General features: G+C 43.5%; 2 protein-coding genes and 1 long non-coding RNA gene across 11 annotated transcripts in view; 1 reads left to right on the plus strand and 2 right to left on the minus strand.

Moving 5' to 3' along the window:
* Positions 1-6,935, plus strand: part of rgs19 (regulator of G protein signaling 19) — a 46,067-nt gene extending 39,132 nt beyond the window's left edge. For all 7 annotated transcript variants that reach the window (XM_082520059.1, XM_082520060.1, XM_082520058.1 and 4 more), the window contains one exon: positions 4,816-6,935. In XM_082520059.1, coding sequence (XP_082376185.1) covers positions 4,816-5,010 — 195 coding nt within the window. In that variant the 3' untranslated portion in view covers positions 5,011-6,935. The remainder of the gene's footprint in view (positions 1-4,815) is intronic.
* tcea2 (transcription elongation factor A (SII), 2) lies at positions 254-20,517 on the minus strand. 3 transcript variants are annotated; one of them, XM_082520045.1, is made up of 10 exons: positions 20,307-20,517; positions 18,727-18,789; positions 18,263-18,368; positions 18,016-18,097; positions 17,765-17,916; positions 17,504-17,561; positions 17,125-17,278; positions 12,370-12,516; positions 12,227-12,298; positions 254-542 (listed from the first exon to the last, which is right to left on the minus strand). In XM_082520045.1, the coding sequence occupies exons 1-10, from the start codon at positions 20,373-20,375 to the stop codon at positions 402-404; spliced, it is 1,044 nt and encodes a 347-aa protein (XP_082376171.1). In that variant the 5' UTR covers positions 20,376-20,517; the 3' UTR covers positions 254-401. The 3 variants fall into 3 exon arrangements, with proteins under 3 accessions (XP_082376171.1, XP_082376172.1, XP_082376173.1); XM_082520046.1 differs by having other exon boundaries at positions 255-542; positions 17,765-17,913; positions 20,307-20,516; XM_082520047.1 differs by lacking the exon at positions 254-542 and adding an exon at positions 11,111-11,410 and having other exon boundaries at positions 20,307-20,512.
* On the minus strand, positions 15,879-17,092 carry LOC309697878. Its single transcript, XR_014273947.1, has 3 exons — positions 16,743-17,092; positions 16,532-16,594; positions 15,879-16,437 (listed from the first exon to the last, which is right to left on the minus strand). It is a non-coding gene; the product is annotated as an uncharacterized lncRNA (long non-coding RNA).
* Positions 20,518-22,376: the final 1,859 nt, after the last annotated feature.

Genomic DNA, 22,376 nt, shown 5'->3' on the forward strand with positions numbered 1-22,376 from the left:
CAGTGCTCACTGTTTAGAGGACCAGTGTGTGAACTATACAACAGGTGCACAGAGCTGTAAGATGTAAGGTGTGTCTAAGCCAGAGCTGTGATCGCTCTGTTACAAAAACACTGGATACAGGTTCTGACACCAGGATTTACTTCCTGTTTACGCATTCTCATTGCTATCCTCGAAGAAACCAACTCCAGACTTTTTTGGAAAAAAATTCTTCATTTAATCCCAAACGCTACAGAAAGAGTGCGTATTTCTCCCACATTAGCTTCTAAAATCCAGGTGTTTACAGGTGCACCTTACAGCCGTACGTCTTGGATTTTCAGCACTGGCACTCTCAGTGTTCGGGTTTTCTTTCTTTAAGGAGGTAAAGAAAATATTTAATTGATTTCAGCAGTTGAAATGACAAGTTACAGCACGCTGGACAGCACCACCAAAGCTGAGGCCATGCTTCTGGAGACTTCTCTCCAACCTCTGGCTGTGGAGGAGCGTCTGCTCCGTGGGTTCTGAGTCAGCTGATCTGTCGGTCGAGCCACACCAGTGGATGTAAGCTGTGGGGAGCAGAAATGTGTCTTCAGTTATCATTTTTGCTTCTGACAGTTCAAAATGAGTCAAACTGTATTTCCATAGAATCTTTCCAGATAGCATCAGAGAGAAAAACAGAAAAGTTCCCAAAAGCAGGTTTAAAAGGTTTTTAGCTGCTTTGAGAAGGAACCCAATGAGATGTCAGACTCAGGGGGAGACAGCGCCACAGTTTGGCCACTGATGGAAAAGCTCCGACTCCTTTAGATCTTGTTTGCTGCACAGCCAGCAGATGGCCTCGGGGACCTGCTGGGGCTGCATGGATGTACCCTGGTGCTCATCCATCCAATTCAATTCAATTCAATTTTATTTATATAGCACCAAATCACAACATAAGTCGCCTCAAGGTGCTTCATAGATACAGAGAAAAATCCAACAATCATATGACCCCCTATGAGCAAGCACTTTGGCAACAGTGGGAAGGAAAAACTCCCTTTTAACAGGAAGAAACCTCCGGCAGAGCCAGGCTCAGGGAGGGGCGGGGCCATCTGCTGCGACCGGTTGGGGTGAGAGAAGGAAGACAGGATAAAAGACATGCTGTGGAAGAGAGACAGAGGTTAATAACAGATATGATTCAATGCAGAGAGGTCTGTTAATACATAGTGAGTGAGAAAGGTGACTGGAAAGGAAAAACTCAATGCATCATGGGAATCCCCCGGCAGCCTACGTCTATTGCAGCATAACTAAGGGAGGATTCAGGGTCACCTGGTCCAGCCCTAACTATATGCTTTAGCAAAAAGGAAAGTTTTAAGCCTAATCTTGAAAGTAGAGATAGTGTCTGTCTCCTGAATCCAAACTGGAAGCTGGTTCCACAGAAGAGGGGCCTGAAAACTGAAGGCTCTGCCTCCCATTCTACTTTTAAATACTCTAGGAACAACAAGTAGGCCTGCAGAGCGAGAGCAAAGTGCTCTAATAGGGTGATATGGTACTACAAGGTCATTAAGATAAGATGGGGCCTGATTATTTAAGACCTTGTATGTGAGGAGCAGGATTTTGAATTCAATTCTGGATTTAACATGAAGCCAATGAAGGGAAGCCAAAACAGGAGAAATATGCTCTCTTTCTAGTCCCTGTCAGGACTCTTGCTGCAGCATTTTGGATTAGCTGAAGGCTTTTCAGGGAGTTTTTAGGACTTCCTGATAATAATGAATTACAGTCGTCCAGCCTGGAAGTAATAAATGCATGAACTAGTTTTTCAGCGTCACTCTGAGACAGGATATTTCTAACTTTAGAGATGTTGCACAAATGGAAGAACGCAGTCTTACATATTTGTTTAATATGTGAGTTGAAGGACATGTCCTGGTCAAAAATGACTCCAAGGTTCCTCACAGTGTTACTGGAGGCCAAGGTAATGCCATCCAGAGTAAGAATCTGCTTAGATACCATATTTCTAAGCTTTTCAGGGCCGAGTACAATAATCTCAGTTTGATCTGAATTAAGAAGCAGAAAGTTAGCGGCCATCCAGGTCTTTATGTCTTTAAGACATTCCTGCAGTTTAACTCATTGGTGTGTGTTATCTGGCTTCATGGACAGATAGAGCTGGGTGTCATCTGCATAGCAATGTAAATGTATGCTATGTCTTCTAATGATGCTGCCTAAGGGAAGCATGTATAATGTAAACAGAAGTAGTACCGTGGTCTATGAAGGGGACGAGGAGTGTAACGGTCCTAATGCTCCTGCGTTGGTCCCAACATAGCCTGTTAGTCTTTAATGCAACGAGCAGACGTGCACACACAGCGATTGTGTTAAAGCTGCAAACGACACAAATCTAAATAGCCAGTCCTCTTCACCAGCCTCAAACATCACTCAGCCAGGGGAAGCTGGTTATACTAGACACCTGCTCAGCCAGGTAAAGGCCCGTGATTGGCCCAAAACACAGATCCCAGAGAATCCCGGGCCCAGAGCGAGACCCGTGTAAAGTTAGCAGATTTTTCAATAACAAAATTCACTTCCTGTATCATGTAGGTGGGAATGCACCCATAAGCATTTTGGTGCAGTCCATTGTTGTACTCGCGGCTGTCAGAAACTTGCGATTCTTTTAATTGAACAAATTGGTAAGCAGTTATGGGAGTTACAGTTCCCGTACCATAATTCCTTTATGTAGCACTTAGAACACATAGCTGGCCCAAGTGCTGTACAGCAGAAGAACAAAAAGTACAATAAATAACTAACAATAGAATAACAGTGTCAGTTACCCACTGAGTCAAAGGCCAGTGTATAAAAATGAGTTTTTAAAAACCACGTCTGAAGTCGACCGCCTACTAGAGGAAGAGCTTCAGGGTCTCCTCTAAGTTTCAGCTGCTCAGCTGACCGGAGTGAACCGTATAAGGCAAATATACCATTTAAGGATTTAAAAACCAGTAAAAGGATTTAAAATAGATCCCAAATTCAAATGGAAGCCAGCGTAAGGAGGTCAGAACTGGAGTAATATGATTTTTAAAACCATTTGAAAACACCTGTCTGGTGCCAGCGACAGGTCCTGGTTTACAGGGTTAAACTCGTCCATTTGGGCCAGTAACTGGTCTCTGTGGGCTCTCCACCATCATCCATAAAAATAATAAACAGAATTGTTGACAAAGGGAATAAACGAAGACAAAGAACCAGTCTGACTTTCTGCAGGCAAAGACGAGGCTCTGACTGTAGTTATACACTCAGAGAACAGATAGCTCCATACAAAGGGACGATACTCGATACCTTTGAAGGGACAGAGGGGGCGACGTGTTTGTTTTTTTATTTCCGTGCACTCTTCTCGATCCTGACTGAGCGCCTCTGGGTGTAGATTATGTAAGTATCTGCATTGTTGATTGGTTGATAAGTGGGCTGGAATAGAGAAGGGAGCGATAGCAGAGTTCACCGGGAACAGGAGTCAATACTCAATTTCTACTTTTTGTATGTAAGATCAACAACAACATGAGCAAGAGTGGCTCTCAGATGGTTGAACCACAGACTCTGTACACTGCCTCCCTCTGGCAGCAGAGCTCTCTGCAGGCAGATGGGTAGTCTGCAGCCTATAGGCAGCAAACACTGCTCAACCATAAATCTGCTTCCCCCCAGAGTTGCCTGATCATTTGCCAGAATTTCTTTAAGACTGAACAAAAGTCTTGCTCAAGGCTTCCCCTAACTCTCACAGCAGAGGTTTGGTTCATTCAACCATGACCAGAGATGCGTTCTGCCCATTGTTACCGCTCTGCAGCCTCCAGAGTCCACAAGTAAACCAAGCTCCATAGGCCTCTTCTTAGGCCTGTCTGCTTCAGGGATCACCACCACAACACCCACCGACCACTCCACAGGCACAACTCTGGATCGTGATCCATTCAGATCCTCGCCTGCAGTTCTGTAGAAAGTCTTCTGCCTGTGACAGACTCTCACAGGTCACTCTCACTATACTTTTGGGTACGCAGCTCCTGAAGACAACATCCAACATTTTTCCCAAAAGGCTGATTCTGTTCATCTGGACGTTTTCAGTGGGAGAAACGTTTCACGATCGTCTAAGTGACTCCTTCAGTCTCAGCTGACTGCAGGTTTCAACCTTATAAAGAGCACATTTGCACAATGACTGAATCCAGCCCACTGAATGAACAATGGGCTGTGAGGTCGGTTCCTTGAGTGATGAAACGTTTCTCCCACCGAAAACGTCCAGATGAACAGAATCAGCCTTTTGGGATTTACTTACCTGGATGACTGAGCATCAAGACATCCAACATTTTTATTGGAGATTATGTATCGGGATTTCAGGAGCAGGACCACGCCTCCAAACGCTCCTTCCGGCTGTCATCTACAGAGGTTCCCCCAGTTCTGCAAGCCGATCATTCTCGTTTACGTGCCTCACCCTCCCTCTCTCTTTCTTCTCCATTCTTCAACTTCTTCACTTCTATTTAGTGCATTGGGATCTGCCAGGCCCGGGAGCCATCGCCAGTCTCCTTCGAGGCCTTCCCCAAACCGCAGCTCAATTCATGCCAAAGCATCACTTTTACCTACTAAAATGCTGTCAAACCTAAAATGAGGACGTGGGCTCAGTTAGTGAAATGTTATTTCCATGTTAAAGACATGTGGAGACGACACAGTAGCCTGAGTTGGGTTTAGCAGCAGCTGTTCAATGCAGTGTGCCTGGTTAAGAGTCTCTCGTGAGCTCCTATCAGTCACGTCTCCAGCTCCAGGTTGGCTGGCTCATTAGTCACACTGTTTCTTTATGTAGTGAAACCTGAACTGCTTTGTTGCATCAAAGTGTGTTTTTCCCTCCAGGTGAGTCTGGATGCTCGGGTTCGAGAGGTGATCAACAGGAAGATGCAGGATCCGACGCCACACACCTTTGAAGACGCCCAGCTGCAGATCTACACGCTGATGCACAGGGACTCCTACCCACGATTCCTTGCCTCCAACATCTACAAGGCGCTGGTTCATGGCGGCTCCCGTACGCCCTCCGAGTCCTACTCCTAAACATCTTCATCCAACCTGCGCTCTGCCTCCATCCAAATCTTTCAAGCAGTCATCACTCCATCCTCAGCTCTTCCCACGTACTCATCTTCATCGTCTCTCCACTTCATGTTTTCTTCCTTTTAGTCACACTCCTGCTCACTTCTTTCTTCTTTTGTAGTCACCTTCTCTTAATATGGAGATAATCATTTTGAAAACAAGAAAAAAAACCCTGGAAACAGATTTACAATGTTTATAAAAATATATATATTTTTCTCGAATTTGAAATCTTAATCAGGCCTTTGACGTCAGTTAGACCTTGTTATGTGCAGGGTTAGTGCAGTGCAGTGATTAAAAACTAGCAGTTAAATATTAAGACAAACTCCTGGCCAACAGTTTCAGCTCAAACAGATGAATTTTAATAGCAGTGAACTTATTGATTTTAGGTGATTTATGAGTTTTACGTCACTGAAATCAGACTAAGCTGATCCCTGATCCATCCCTGCCTTCCTCCTCCTCACGGTTCACCTCTGCTTTGGTTCATGTTTCCCACCTGCTCCTGAGGGCACCAGCGAATGACACTGAAGTTTTACTGGGGTGATTGTTTTTTCAGTGGGAAAAATATTCACATGTGCCATCAGCTCTTTGTGGATTTTTACCAGCCTTGCTCCTTAGCATCTCCTTTCACAGAGCCAGCTGACTCCACCTCGCACTTCAGGAATGATGCGGTTCAAAGAAAAAGATGAATGCTGCGTCGTTCCCTTTCTCTGTTTTTGAACTGGAAACATGACGCTTCCTGAGACGCTTCATCTTTGGTAGTTCGCTGGATCGATGACTTTACTCCTGACCACAGGGGGGCGCCGCTTCCTCCAACTACTGATTAACAAACGACTACGTGAATATTTTATATCACAGAACTGAACGTGGAACATTTCACCTACTTTTGTTTGCCGTGGTCTCTCCTCGTCCTGGTTTTTCCAGAAGAGGATGACCCAATGAGACTGATTACACCCGACACACACACACACAGAGCAATAAAAACACTGGAGTTTAGAAAACACACACAGAATCAGTGCTACTTTACTTACACGGACCGTTCAATAATCAATACTTTCCTTCCATTAATGGTCAGAAAGACACAGATTTGAGTTTCGGAGTAAACGAAGCTGCTGTGACCGCTGTGTCTTTAAAATGAATGGATAATCAGTAATAATGATTATTGTTCATAACTAGTCTGCAACCAAAAACTACTATCACTGAGAGATGAAATGTAAAGAGTGCAAAGCTGCAGGCGGACGTTTGTGTTGTAATAAATGAACATTGTGTCTGCCTCGTGTCGCAGAGACCATAAGAAGAAGGACCTGTTAAAAGTGACACAGGAGGTTTTGTTTGTGCGGGTGGAGAACGCTTCACTGTTTACGACCAAGAATAACGCGCAGGTGAAGTTGGAATTTTATCTTCTTTAAGTCAGACGTACGCTGCCATTACGTGAATGTTTATGGTCGCCACATCTGTTTTCTTACAAATTTATAACAGGCCCTGTAAGTATAGTATCACACACACACACAGACACACACCGGGGCTGCCTACCTGGGCGCTGCTGCTGCTGACCTCTGCGACCTCTCACTTTTGACCTCATCACTGTCTGTGGCTCCTGATTAGCTGCAGGAGGCCACCGGGCTCATCTGTGGTTGGTCCATTCAGGAAGGGGGGCGGGAGGAAATCCCAGGTGCAAAAAAGCAGCCCATGTTGTGAGTCGGACGCTTCCTGCACTGCTTCATGGGAACGCTGGTAGATGGAGGCGGAGGCCACAGGTTCCAAACAGGAGATGCCTCCCTCTTCAGCAGACCAGTCACACGATGCATTTCTCTTCGTATTGTTGATGTTATTTATTTTCTATTTTGTTAAAACTGTGATTTTAATTGTACAAATATAAAGAGAAAACTGAAGATCCAACGAGAGGCTGCTTGTTTTGTGACAGAAATGACCTGAGAGGTCAGACAGTGTTCACACCTGTGTTAACACCAAGGACTGAATCAATAAAATCTCCCAGGCTAAAACGCTGTTATTATGATAACTGACCAGCACCGACACACTCTTTTTTTTGTGTGTCCCGTTTGGATCTTTAGCCATCAGAATTGTTGTCTTAAGGCCAAGAAAGATGCCAAGCGAATTTATTTTACCAAGTGGATCATCATGGCCTTGCCATATTGGTCCATTTGATTGACCTTTATAATTATGAATTTATTTTATTTTCATTTTTTAAAGTCGGGACAGACATGACTGCGGGATAGGACAGGGAGAAAGAATGAAAGAAAGAGAGGGAGAGAAAGAAAAATAGAGGAGAGAAGAGACTGTGAGAAAGGGGGAAGAAAGAAAGAAAAACAAACAAAACACCTGGGTCACCTGTATGGAGAAAAAAAAACAAGAAAGCAAACAACAAAGAGCAACATAAAAAAAACAGCACCATCACAATAAACTAGCTAGCAGTAGATATCAGTAGATACTAAATAATAAACGATATTGTGCAGCACGCAAGATAGACAGCGCACAATGTGCTTTGAGGCAGCAGCCAAGAAAGCTGTAGTCCGCGTCTGTGAACACCTGTGTGTACACCTGTGTGCATCAGCATGCTTGTATTCCGAAGGTTTCTCCATGTAACGATCTGCTAGGGAGTGTGGGGAGCCACAGCCCCGTCCACCAGGGTATGAAGCAGGTATGGAGGAGATCCAGGCCCCAGACATCCAGAGGCCCCAGAGTACGAGGACCCGAGGAGGACCACTAAAGGGGGGGGAACCGTGCCACCCTCCTGGGAAGAGCTGAGTAGAGCCCCAAACGAGAGGTCACCCAGCAGCTACGGAGCAGAGGCCAGAGGGGGTTGCAGTGGCTTGCACACACAGATTTCATTAACCATGTCAGGGTGCTAGCTCGCTGGTTTCCCGTGTTCTGATGGTAGGATTTCTTTCTAACCTTCGGCCTCGATGAAGAGGAAAACCTAACGGTGTTTGCAGGGTTGGTGAAGTCGGTCCAGCTGATGTGATGATGAACTTGAGGGTCTACGCTCGCCACAGATCACCAACACGTATATCTGACTTTGTGGTAAAGTCACAGACTTCGCTTTGATCTGTGACAAATCAGGCTGTGTGACAGGAAGCTTTGATGTTTCCATGGATACAGTCTAAAGTCTCACAGCTTAAAAACAAACAGCACTGAGCGCGTTCAGACACAAAATAATTCAAATCTTTAGATGAACCAGTTTCTGCTGCTGTCAGATTATTTTAATTTATTTATCTAAAAAGGGACAGTGCAGTTTAACATAGTCCAAGTACAAAACATGAAACTGATGTAACGCACATAAGTTTATAGCTATTGCTAATTTTCAACAATTGTCCCTTGTTGGGCTTACAATCAAAATAAATACATTTTACAACAACTACAATTAATAGACAATAAATTAAAAAATAAAAATCTGTTAAAAAATAAATATTTTACTTTTAGATTTTGTCTTTTTCAGAGGTGTTGTATTTTTATTTATCCTCATCTGATAAAGCATCTGAGCAGGGGGTGCTCACAGGGATCATTTGATAAGAAACAAGACTGACGTGACGTGTCAAATACCTTTTTTATGTGAGCCTGAAGCAAAGAGCCCGGCTTAACAGAGAAGGCTGGTAATCACGATACCCGTTATCGCTGACTGGAGTTTCAGATTTTAGTCCAGGAAGTCAGGATATATAGAACTTTAGTTCACGGTTAGCTACAGAGCTAATATAAAATCATCAGCACAGGAAGCAGGAGGGTAAGGGTTAAACTGTTCCCAGTAACGATCACGCTGGGTGAAGGATGGAGACAAACACCATTGTAGGACAGGAAGAAGCTTAAAATGACACAAACGTGTCCGTCCACAGCTCGAGGTCAGTCACTAATCTGCTGCTGCCTGGTTTGAATGACTGTGACAAAATCCTGATCCTCAGTGTCGTGTCCAGAACGAGGGGAATTCTTTGGAGTCCAGGACACAACTTCTCTGCTGCTGGGTTAAGGTCAGACACTTTCTAATAAACAGTTCTTAGAGCACAACAGGAGCCAAGAGTACAACTCAATAAAGTTTCCACGAACACAGAAAATAATGAACCAGCTCCCTGAAATCTATAATCTCAGACGGTTTCCACTGAGCACCAATTATGTTCTCTTGACAAAAATAGACTTGTGAAAAGATTCATTTGTACATATGTTATATCTGTTTTCTCTGTCTCTCTTCATGCTCATGTATGGGAAGAGCTCACCGGTGTTTCCACAACAAACACAACAGAATCCTTCTCAGCTCTGTTTCCCCACCACTCTTCATCCTACCCGTCAACACACTTCCAAACACCAGCAGCATTTAGAAAAACAGCACGAGGCCTCTGCTCTTTGTTTAAGTAGTCTGTCTTTTGCTGGATGCTTCGTGGTACAGTGTTAACGTCCACATTTATTCAGACGAATACTGTTTAACTTCTCAAAAGTAAGAGCATGTTGGTCTGTCCAGGCCAGGTTAGATATGCATCCGACTGCCACCATCACAGATCTGTTTAATCTGCCTATCAGCCAACCAGCCTCGTCCGTTTAGACTTGTCCTTGACATTTTGGGGCATGAAGCTCCTTTCGGTTATAGCCTGAAAAATATTTGTTGAGTCTTGGAGGAAAAACCTTTCCCGAGTCTGTGTGAACATTTGTGTTGAATTTGAGGCGTTGAACACCTTCAGGGGTGATATAACCAGGATTAGCAATCATCAGGGTTCACTGGTACTGTAACCAGTCAAGTAGAGGAAGAAGGTTTGTTGTCACTCGTTGGCTGTTTTGCACAAACTAACAATGGGAATTATAATCCATTAAATAGAGGATTAGAGTAACTCTGCAAATAGTCTGAGGGTAAATTAATCTCATTTTCACTGACCGACAGTGAAGATGAACTGTGAAGGAGTGGAGAGACAATGCTGGTACCTCAACGCTGCACGAGGTCATCGTTCATTCGTCTCGATGAGCTAAAAGTCACACTCAGCTAAACAACCATCAAGATTTTTTTTTTCCTACAGGTGGCATGTAAACCAGCCGAATTCTTCTCAGTTCGTATTAATCAACATTTTTCAGATTGGAAGCCAGTCCAACCTACAGAATGACTGAAAACACAACATCATTTATTATAATCAAACCCAAGTGCCGATGACATCGTACCACCACTGACTCAGTCTAACAAGTCTTTGGGGAAATTACAGTGAAAGAAATCATTATGTGATGAAAGTTTTCCCACAAAGAAAGAAATGGTTTCTGGTTCATTTCAAAGGAGACAAACTATTCTGCATTAACTCGAAGCTTCAACTCTCACCACAGACTTTTCATCGACCTGAGGACAGGAGACTGGTGAGGACGGTGCATAATACCTCATTCTGGATCTTCGTCTTTAGCCGGTCCTTTGTTCTCTTAGTGCTATGTTTAAGGTCTTCCTGGAAAACCCACCCACAACCAATCTTCAGCATTCAGGCTGAGGGGACGAGGTTCTGGTCCAAGATTTTAATGGTACATGGCCCTGTACTTTGAAGACACAGGGCCTGTACACTCAGAAAAACGACTTCAAGCAAGTTTCCACTTCCATGCCCAACGGTGGGGATGCTGTTCTTTGGGTCATACGGCGGGTAGAACTCAGTTCCATTTTGGTTTCATCTGACCACAGCACTTGCTCACCCGGCTTTCCTGAATCATTTAGATGTTCACTGCAAACGTCAGATGGGCCTGCTTGAACATTTCAGTCCAATTTCTGAATACTCAAACTCAATGCCTCACCAAGTTCATGGTGGTCGTCTTTTACTTCATTCCAGCCATGGGCAGGTCTACGGTGGGAACCGGAATTCTAGCTGGGTTGTAAAGGCTCAAATACTCATTTCAGCCAATAACATGACATCAGTTTTGTCTAATGTGTTTCTCTAGATTTTTGGTTGATATTCTGCGTCTCTCCATTCAAATGAAATTCTAAAAGAAAGACTGCCGATTTCTTTGTGAGTAAACTTCAAGGTTCACCAGGGGGCAGGGATGGTTTCCCTTTTTATTGATGATGGTGATTTCTGAAGCCAAAACAATAAAAACAGCGATTCGATGGTCTTCATCCAAGAGCAGATTTAATATGTTCAGCACATCATGGCAAAGAAAGACACACTATGAGCTGTGATTTGAATCTGGCTCAAGCGTCTTCAGAAAGGAAGTCTCAGTCATCAATACAAAACCAATTCAACCAATGGACAACATCAGCTGGCTTTTGTCTCTCCAAATACATTGCAGCATTTAGTTTGATATATAAAAAGAAATTACACCAAAAAAATAAAAAATAAAATAAACTTCAATAACTTCAATTTGCTTCTTGACAGAAGAATAAACGGCCGAGTTTTCTTCAACAGAACTGAAAGACAAATACAAAGAGACACCTCAATCAGACCCAATGCAGAGAAACCTGAAACAGTCAGAAACAGATCCGACTGTCACCTGGCCCTAAACAGACACTATGAATCTCAGCACCTCAGAAATCAGAGGCAGAAGCTCAGTGGAAAAAGATCAAAGTGCACACCTGCAGTGGAAAAACACACCACAGAGCTAACAAACAAATGCAGATCTGGTAACTCAAATCTTTTCGCTTTGAGCAGCTTGAGGCAGCTGCTGTTGTGATTTGGCATTTTATAAATGAAAATGAATTGAACTGAAGCTTTGCTCTTCTCATAAATCACCTGCTTCTCCATTTAGTTGCTTCACTTTGACCTGAGTCAGCAGCTAAATCAGCTAGGTCAGGGTGAGAGGGTATGGTAAGATCAGAAGGTCAGGTAAAGAAGGTTAGCATGCAGATAGAGCTGAGAGGAAGAGGGGGAAGCTGTAATTCAGCCTCTGCTGCCACCATCTGGAGGCAGAAGCTGCAAACCTGAGCTCAAACATTCAAAGCAACAGACAGTGCACAAGACAAGTGAACAAAAGCTCCACAAAAGAGGAAGACTTCAGAGAGGATTCATGGATGTACTGAAGGAAGGAGGGTGGGTGTGACTGCTGTGTAGACCTCTAAGAAGGGTGATGAGAAAGAGGGTAGGTCGATTAGCTATTTATCAAATATTTGCAGAAGAGAAACTTTTATATGGCCCTAAATATTTCCAAGACAGCGCCGTCTGTAACACTGATCAGTGTCAACGCCAGTCCACATGTCCTGTGTATTTCTCAGAGTCAGGGGCCTTACCTTCCATCGGTTGCCGCAGTCGTTACACAAAACAAAAGTGGTCATGGGCTCATCAGCGCTGCGGGTCTGCACCTGAACACGAGAATGAGGTGGTGAAAACTGGTCAGAGAACAGCGACCATCAGCCTGAAGATGTGCTCATACCTGTGTGTACGTGCAGCTCTTTCCATGACACTTGCTGCAGATAAACATGTCCGTCTCAGTTCCTCCGACCTTGGAAAGCTGATGCTGTCTGATCGACTCTTTTGTCAGAGCCTCTCTCATCTGCTTCAGCTCTGCACTCGCCATTTCCTGCGCGTGCACACACACACACACACACACACACACACACACACACACCTTCATTCGACCCACTGACTCCACTCCTTTTTGTAGTTATCCAGTTTACATTCATACAAACCACCGCTGCACAAATGGGGATTCTTACCGTTTCACTCTATAAGCTCAGTGGGCTCTTGACCTCATCTCACTAACGTGAAACTAAAACAAATTACTTCCCATTTAGACTTTCAGAATAAAACAATATTAGGCCTATAAATATTTTGCCAGAGACAACTTTTTTCTAATTTAGGCTCTGTAAATCACCACAATCAATTTAAAATGAAACAACTGAGATGCAGGTGAAGTGCAGACTTTCAGTTTAATTCAATGGTTTGAACAAAAAGATTGCATAAATGTGAGGAACTAAAGCATTTTAATGCAATCAAACACAAAACAGAAAAGTAATCGGACCAATTACATATAATAAAATGTTCATTTCTTATACTTGGTTGAAGACCCTCTGCCTGAAGTCTTGGACATCACCAGATGCTGCTTTTTAACGCTCTGCAGGCCTTTACTGCAGCAACTTTCACTTCCTGTTTGTGGGCCTTTCTGTCTGACTCCAACCAGTGAAACGCTCAGTTGGGCTAAGATCAGCTGACTGACTTGGCCCTTGAAGAATTTTCCAATAAACTCCTGGCTGTGTGTTTCGGGTCATCTGTATTATGAAACACACTGACTCTGACTGCACGTAGACAGTCTGTCTCTGAACACCTCAGGAGTTCGTTCTGCTGCTTCGGTCACATCATCATAAACACTCATGTCTAGGGATGGGTATTGATAAGATTTTCACGATTCCGATTCCATTTTCGATTCTGTTTAACGATTCGATTCTTTATCGATTCTTTTTAAAAAGGAGGACACTAAGGTCGACTAGCTTAGAACTTTGTTTTATATCTTCTCTTTGAACAAGATAGAAATTTAGGAGTAACATGGCCTTACAAACCCAACAGTGAGATCTTAAGAGATCCAGCCTGCGGCTCTTCAATGGGGTGTCACAGGGTCCCCAGGAAAAAAATTGTAAATGTAAAATAATAAAATAAATATTCTTCTGTAGCAATAACAAAGTATAACATAAATTATTCTGTAGCAATTACACAAGAATATCCAGTAATGTCCCTGCCTACAATTACACACATTCACTTACTGAAAATCATCTGCTGTGGCAAACGGGTGCAAGCCTTTGACCACAAACTGAGTCACTGCTCGGTGACATTCGTCTATCCTGCCTGAAAGGAGACGCTGCCGGCAGACTGCAGCGAGAACTGCCAGCATCTGAGCCAGACTCTGTCTCTCATCATGGTCACTAAATGCACAGTAATGGCAGGTTTGTAATAAGGCAGATCGCGCTAACATAATATGCACTGTTAGTTGATTATTTACCTGCCGCATTAACGGGAGAGGATGTGCAAACGTTACCGCTGCTGCTGGGTTGAGATTCACGAGTCCAGAATTAAAAACACGACATTCATTTAAGGTCATCGCGTGTTTGTGAGCAAATGCTTTTGCATATTCGTAGTGTTTCCTCCCTTAAATGAAATATTTACTTTGCAAGTATTGCAAGTTGCCCTGTCGTCATCCGTTCTCGTAAAGTATAACCAAACTTTTGAGCGTTTGAGCCGCCGTGTTTCCTGCCAGGTAAATGACGCTCCACAACGTGGTGACGTCATTCGGGGCGACTGGAATCGATAAGGGAATCGTTTGCAAAAATGGCAAACTATTCCAAGGAATTGAAACAGTGGGAACCGGTTCTCAACAAGAACCGGGTTTCGATACCCATCCCTACTCGTATCCCAGTGCCACTGGCAGCCATGCACGTCCAAACCATCACACTACCTCCACCGTGTGTTACAGATGATGCTGTATGCTTTGGATCACGAGCTGTTCCACGCCTTCTCCATACTTTTCTCTTGATCTTGGCCTCATCTGTCCAAAGAATGTTTTCCCAGAGCTGTGCCGGCGTTTTTAGACGTTTGTAGCCGATCGAGCCTTTCTATTCTCGGGGCTTATGAATGGTTGCACCCTGCAGTGAACCCTCTGTGCTTTCTGTCATACAGTCTGCTCTTTATGCTGCACTTGGGTATCGACACGCCTTCCTCCTGGAGAGTGTTGTTCCCTTGGCTGACGTTGTGAAGAGGTTTCTCTGCACCGTGATTCTGCGAGCATCCACCACCGTTGTCTTCCATGGACGTCCAGGTCTTTTTACCTTGCTGAGTTCACCAGTGCTCGCTTTCTTTCTCAGGATGATTTTGTCACTCCTAATATTGCAGCAATTTCTCAGACGGTTTGTCTTTGTTTGTTTCAGAGCTGCATTGACTGCATGATGTCTGTTCACAGCAAAATCTTCCAAATGCAAGAACCAAACATCAAGTCAAATCTTTATTCTTCACTGATGATGACATGACGAAGGAATTGCCCACACCAGGGGTCAGTAACCTTTAACACCCAAAGAGCCATTTGGAGCCAGTTTCCACGCAAAAGAAAACACTGGGAGCCGCAAATACTTTTTGACATCTAAAATGAAAATAACACTGCATATATTGGTTTTTTTTTTTTTACCTTTATGCTTCAACTAAGGTGTGTTGCTTATGAATCCATGAAGTGGTATGGAGAAAATTACATTATGTAATTAACACATTTTGAACTCTTAAAGAAATATAACAAAAGGAAACACCCAGCTGAACTAAAGTGATCCAGCAAACAAAAACTGTGAGCCGCCACCCTCATATCGCCTTTGGGCTTTTGGAGCCTTGACCTGACTTTGGAAAAAAGCACTATGCTGCTAAAAAAAAATGAAAAATAGATATTTGCAAAATTCTGCCTACATATGTATTTTACCAGGTTAATGGGTGTGGCAGGGCGTGGTCTGCAGTGCCGCTGCAGAGGAGGCGGACGCACCTGAGAGTCACCCGCAATCACGCCTCGCCGCCTTAACCTCTGTGCTATCTGGCTCAAGCGATGGGAGTTCGCCTTGTAATCGGAAGGTTGCCGGTTCGAGCCCCGGCTTGGACAGTCTCGGTCGTTGTGTCCTTGGGCGAGACACTTCAGCCGTTGCCTACTGGTGGTGGTCAGAGGGCCCGGTGGCGCCAGTGTCCGGCAGCCTCGCCTCTGTCAGTGCGCCCCAGGGTGGCTGTGGCTACAATGTAACTGCCATCACCAGTGTGTGAATGTGTGGATGACTGGATGTGTAAAGCGCTTTGGGGTCCTTATCAAATCAAATCACTTTTTATTGTCACATCACATGTGCAGGCACACTGGCACAGCACATGCGAGTGAAATTCTTGTGTGCGAGCCCCACAAGCAACAGAGATGTGCAAACACAACAACACAAACGAGCAAAATACAAGAATGGCCAACCTGAAACTAATAAATATATGTACAATATATAATAGTGTATGCATTTCTGGATGTGTATACTAAATATTTTCCTACGTGTGTGTGTGTGTGTGTGTGTGTGTGTGTGTGTGTACACATTTTTACAAATTAAATAGTAAAAAAATAAAATAAAATAATAATAATAATAATAATAATAATAATAATAAAATATATAAAATATACAGAGTTGAATATGTGCAAAACAAGTGGCATTTATATACAGTGTGGAGTGCATAATGTTAGGGACTAGTAAAGCGCTATATAAATACAGGCCATCTACCATCTATCTGTGCTGCTGTGTTGGTATGTGTTGGGCTGTGAGCTTTAACACCGACTGTATGCGTACAGCAACCGTGTGTGAAAAGTGGTCAATAAAGAGATGCTGAAAAGCGTGTTCATGCAAACATTGTCGGATCTGCCGTGATATGTTTACAATGGGACTTCTGCTCCTGAACCTCTGCACACAGCGTCTGCAAATCGTGGCTTCCATCTTTACGCAGGACTGTAAGCTGTCATCTGTGAGGCATGAGCGGTGTTTGTTTTTAACATAGTTCACGGTGGAGAACAGCTGCTGACATAATGTGGATCCGAAGATCCATAACTGGCCTACCTGGGGTTGAAAGTCTCGATGCACGACGTTTCTGCGGGTACACCGGCTTCCGCGAGTGTGACGCTTATTTTGAGCGATGAAAAATAATAAAATATAATTTTATTTTTATATTTCAAAATCACAATAATCTTCCAATTTAGAACTACAAGTTAAAAAAAGAACTAAATACAAGTAAAACACACTTCAGCTAAATACTTCTAATTTATTTTACCCAAACCACGCGGAGTCGCAGTACAAGGACTAAAGAGCCGCAGGTTGCCGACCCCTGGCCCACACCATCCATCGGCCTTTCAGACGATTGTCCGATTACTTTTGGTCCCTTTAAATAGAGGGTGGCACATGTTAAAGAGCTGAAACTCTTAAATCCTTCATCCAGTTTCAATGTGGATACCCTCGAATGAAAGCTGAGAGTCTGCACATTATGTCCTTTATACAACTAAAAAACAGGTTAAAAAAAAACAAAAAAAACCTTGTGTCAGTGTCCAAATATATATGGATGTAACTGTAGAAGTAATAAAGGGTTATACAGTTACACTGCACTGTATCGTGAAACTCCGCCCCTGACCCCTATTTAAAGAGGAAGACGCACTGACCTCAGCAGTCATACAGGCGATGCGATGTGGCGAGATGTTTCCACACAGTACGTTGCGGCGCAGTTCTGGGTTCTTCTGGTCTTTCAGGTTGGAGATTCGACTTCGTAGACGGGTTTTATATTTCATGTCTGTCGACTTAAACTCCTGGAAGATCTGTGCACATGGCGAGCCGTCAAGGATCAAGAGTGTGTGCGAAATGTGTTGGAACTGGAAAAACGTGCAGAACATTTATTGTAGTGCTGCTGGTGTTCATTAATACTGAAGCTTTTATGTAATCATGAATGAAATCTGCTCCAGTAAAGTGAGATCCTTCCTGTGAGGATGCTCCCGCCGACACTGTTCAGTGGTCAGGTTTCAGCAATAGCAACACGAAAGGATATGTTCTTCGATTTGAGCCGCCAGGTGCTCGCAGTCCACTCTGATGGCCTTGTGGTCATCTAAAACACAAACATTGGTTAGCTTCATGCTTGTAAACAGCACCACAAACACCTGACTATCAACTCTGACAGATTCCAGGTCTTTGTGTAAACAGGAGATTACTGAAACACAGATTCCTCATTTAGACAGTGATACGATCAGATTAATCTGATCAAGGCAGGGTTCAGAGTCTGAAAAGATCCAGACTTCATTATCTTCTCACCGTCCGTCTGTAGCGCCGCTACCAGCAGCTCTCGACTCTTGCTTCTCACGCAGCCCATGGTTACGGGGGCAGGGGGGAAGGAGGTGACCTGAGAGAGGGTGGTGGTAGTTGGGGAAGTGGGGGTGGACGGGGGCCCCTCAGAAGATTTACTGCTGAGGAGGAGGAGAGAGGAAGAGTTCTTATTTGACTGAAACTTTCTCCTGATCGCAAACATGTAAACAAGCTGACGCCGCCGCCAGTGTGCAACAGACCCTTTTTCACTGCTGCCATAATCCTTGGAGGTGGATGAAGACCTCACCGGAGAGCCGTCCTTTTTCTTCTCCTCTGAACCCTCTGTCAGATAAAAACTAACAAATGACTGCAGCCATAATTCTACTTCCTGTTTGTACACTCGGGATTACGGTTTCTAACACTTGATGATGCAACTTAAATCATGCGAACTGACAACAGTCACCTGGAGACACATTATATGTCACGTTTCGGTTTTTCTTTACCCACCCAGCAGTTTCTTCCAGGACTTGATGAGAGTTTTGGCTAAAGTCTGAACTTCTTCGTCTGAACTTTGTTTCCTCACAGCGTTCACCGACATACCCACTCTGGTAGACTACACACACACACACACACACACACACACACACACACACACACACACACACACACACACACACACACACACACACACACACACACACACACACACACACACACACACACACACACACACACACACACACACACACACACGTTTCTGCAGCGCTTTAAATGAAAACATTCACAGCAATGATAAATGGATTTGGTCTAGTGTATTCATAAACCTCGTGGACTTTAATCTCACCGGTGTGTTACTGCACACTGAAAGTCATAAACACCGAGTCCTGTGTTACCTTCAGTTCAGTTAAATCAGACACGCAAGTGAATTTCAGGCTTTTTCGTATCACCATATTGTTTGTGGAGTTGCTCACCTGCAGTGTCTCCAGAGACATGTTGATGTTCTTCAGTTCTCTCAGCAGGTCCAGAGCATTGTCCTGTAAACAGAACCACCATTTTATTGTACCTAGTCGTTTACTAAATAAACGTGTTGTGAAAAACTGTAAGAAGGTTTCTGTCTGAATGTTAAAAAACTATTAAAGTTTTTCAGTAAAGCTTCACATTTGAATCTCGAGTCCTCACTAAGACCAAAAAAAGTGGACCACACCAGTCCAGCTCCGAGGTCTTTACACTGGCTGCCTGTCCGTCAGAGGATAGACTTTAAAGTCCTGATGCTGGCCTATAAAGCTCTGAATGGTTTAGGACCAAAATACATCAGTGACCTCCTGACCCAGTATGAACCTTCCAGATCCCTCAGGTCATCTGGATCTGGTCTTTTATCAGTTCCCAGAGTCAGAACCAGACACGGTGAAGCTGCATTCAGCTTTTATGCTCCTTATATCTGGAACAAACTCCCAGAAAGCCTCAGATCAGCTGAAACACTCAGTTTATTTAAATCCAGGTTGAAGACTCACCTATTCTCAGCTGCATTTGAATAAAGCACCAAATCCACACTTTAAGCTTAAATTTCAAAACTTACATTTAACTACTGATTTTATCTACTGTTCTGATTTTATCAGTTTTGATTTTATATACTGTTTTGTTTGTTTGTTTATTAGTTTGTTTGTTTGCATGTTTTAATCAATTTTAAATCATGCTTTTTATTGTTTGTGTTTCTAATGTCTCTGTAAAGCGCTTTGAATCACCTTGTTGTTGAATTGTGCTATACAAATAAACTCGCCTTGCCTTTGTGCAATACTATTTTTCTTTGGTCAGCACACCTTTACATTCAGGTGGAATAAAAACACAGCTAATATTTCTTTTATCTTTTACCTCTTTGATAACAAACAAAGTTTCACCAAGAACTCAAGGAGCTGCATGACAAGACGACAGACAAACAGAAGAAAGTTCAGTACAGTCAAAGAGCGCAAGTTAAGCAAAAGAGAGTAACAGCAGAAAGCAGGACAAGACTGCTCAAAGAAGTCCTGCCATTAATTAATGCTTCGATCTTAAATATGATCAACCTATCTCTAATAATCAGCTATGTACCACCAGCCTTCAAGCTGGCTGTAGTTAAACCTTTACTCAAAAAGCATCTCTAGACCCAGCAGTCTTAGCTAATTATAGGCCAATCTCCAACCTTCCTTTCATATCAAACATCCTTGAAAGAGTAGTTGTCAAACAGCTAACAGATCATCTGCAGAGGTTTATTTGAAGAGTTTCAGTCAGGTTTCAGAGCTCATCACAGCACAGAAACAGTATCAAGCCTACAGCCTCTCCGTCAGTCCAGCCTCAGAGGTCTGTCTGCATCATGCTGCACACGTTGGTCACATTTGGAGTTCAGGAAACTACAGTTTGAATATTTTGTGCCATGTAATGACATCACTAATCACCTGACTGCAGGTGATGAGCTCTGAGCTGATTCCAGGTGTGTCCGTTTGAAATCTGAACTGTGTCATGATTTCAAAGTGTTACCTTCCTCGCTCACCATCACCTGTCGGCCGCTTTCACTCACCGTGCTCTTCTTCTGCACCATTTTATCCAACTTTCTGGCGATGCGCTCCACTTCCTGATCCTTCACCATGTCTGCGGCTGCCTCTGCGTCACTGCCCTGCAGAGGAAAGCTCCATGGATGGAGCGCAAACTCTTCTCCGTCCTCTTCTCTCCTCTCACGGCCGGTCGTTGTGTGCGAGGCATTGTGGGAGATGGAGTCTTCTTGTCTCTCCAGGTTAACGTTCTTCTTCTTTTTCTTACTTTGGTCGGCAAAAAACAAAACGGCGCATTACCGCCTCCAACTGGTGTGGAGTGTGAACTGGACCGTCGCTCAAAAAAACCCCAAACAAACAAATTCTCCCGAGCGATTTACCCTCTTTTACAAACTGGAATAAGGCCTGATAACTTTCACTTCATGGGTCCTTTTGCAGTAAATCAATAAGATCCAGTTTCATTTACATATCACTGAGGTTTCCTTCATTTCTTGCCTTACCATACTCGTTATCTCTGTCTGACAGAGGCTAATACCCAGGTTCACTACCCCATGCTTTGTGGCTTCCTTTGCAGCTCTGTCTGCCATTTCATCTGCTCTGACTCCACAGTGAGCTGGAATCCATAAACACATGTGTGTATATTCTGTGAAGTGTTGCTGAACCTCTGTTAGGACATCTGCTCTGCTTTCTGAGCGGCTACTCTGTAAACTGACCAATGACGAGCCAGAGTCGTAACAAATTACTGCTTTAAACGGCCTCATGTCTTCTACCCAGTGAACAGCTAACCGTATTGCGAGCATTTCTGTATACTGACAGTCCGTCACTGATCCTTTCCCTATTTTGACTTTAAACTCCGGAACAACCAATGCTACACCGGTTTGACCGGCTGTGTTCTTTGATGCATTTGTATGTATTTGTACATAATTATAATACTTGTCGATATAAGCCTGTCCTGTATGTGCGTTTAAATTAACTACCCTGTCCCTGTTCTTCTTTTCCAATAATGGATACTTCCTGTGGCATCAGGTAGTATCCATGGAGGTATTGCTGATAACGGCACTCTTTGACTGATGTTGAACTGATGCTCTCCTAGTCACAGTCCATCCGAAGCTCTTTGTTTCCTGCAAGGTTTTAGTACCTCTTCTGTTGGGTGATCCTGTCCATGGCCGTCCAGATTTGCCATTAAGTGTTAACTGCTCTCTTCTCATTCCTAGTGGCATCTCACCCATCTCCATCTGTAAAGCTGCTGTTGGGCTTGTTTTAAACACACCTGTGCAGAGTCTCAGTGCCTGATACTGAATATGGTCTAACTTTGAAAGGTTTGTGTCTGCCACTGAATTATATGCTACACATAATCTAACACTGATTTGACTAACCCAGGGTATATGGCCCTCAAAGACTTCCTATCTGCTCCCCAGCCCATCCCAAGTAAACCGCTCATTATATTTATTATCCATTATTCCCTGAATGTGTTCAGCCCGTGTTACCCTTTCATCCAACCACAATCCAAGAAACTTAAATTTACTCTCTCTTTCTAACTCCTGACCGTATAACTTAAGCTTGACTTCCTCTCCAACTCTTTTTCTCGTAAAATCATTGCCTTGGTCTTATAAACCGAAAATTTAAAACCCTGTTTATACGACCACTCTTCAACTTTTCCAGTTGCCCCCTGTAGTTTCTTTACAATAAACATTTTTATTGTAAAGAATAAAAATGTTTTCCCTCTCTTCCCCATCGCTCCATCAAAGTGAAACCCCCATCCCACCCTGTATGTCATTAAACACATGATTTATCATTAAAGGAAATAACAAAGGCCTCACTCTGCTCCCTTGATGTGTACTGTTTTCTACGGGAAACCTCTCCGAGTGAATCTTCCCAATTCTCACTTGTATTTGTCTTCCCCTTAATAAATCCTTTATCATCTGAACATCCACTGATACCCGGTTTCCTGACTTTGAGGCCTTTGAGGCCTTCTCTCCACATCGTGTCGAAGGCTTTTTCCATGTCAGCAAACACCTCAACTACACTCTCTTTGTTTATTTGTGCTTTCCTGACTTCATGTTCCAAACACAATATGGATCCTCTTCTGAAAGCACTTT

This window comes from Aulonocara stuartgranti, assembly GCF_965226115.1.
Source record: "Aulonocara stuartgranti genome assembly, chromosome: 20".
In the NCBI taxonomy this organism is placed as follows: Eukaryota; Metazoa; Chordata; class Actinopteri; order Cichliformes; family Cichlidae; genus Aulonocara; species Aulonocara stuartgranti.

Excerpts from the sequence above, each read along its gene's own strand:
- tcea2 (XM_082520045.1), bottom strand. The coding sequence starts at position 20,375 with ATGGTGAAGGATCAGGAAGTGGAGCGCATCGCCAGAAAGTTGGATAAA. Across the intron at positions 18,369-18,726 it reads TGTCTCTGGAGACACTGCAG|TCTACCAGAGTGGGTATGTC; the intron begins GTGAGCAACTCC and ends GTGTGTGTGTAG. Across the intron at positions 12,299-12,369 it reads AGAGCTGCACGTACACACAG|GTGCAGACCCGCAGCGCTGA; the intron begins GTATGAGCACAT and ends TCTCGTGTTCAG.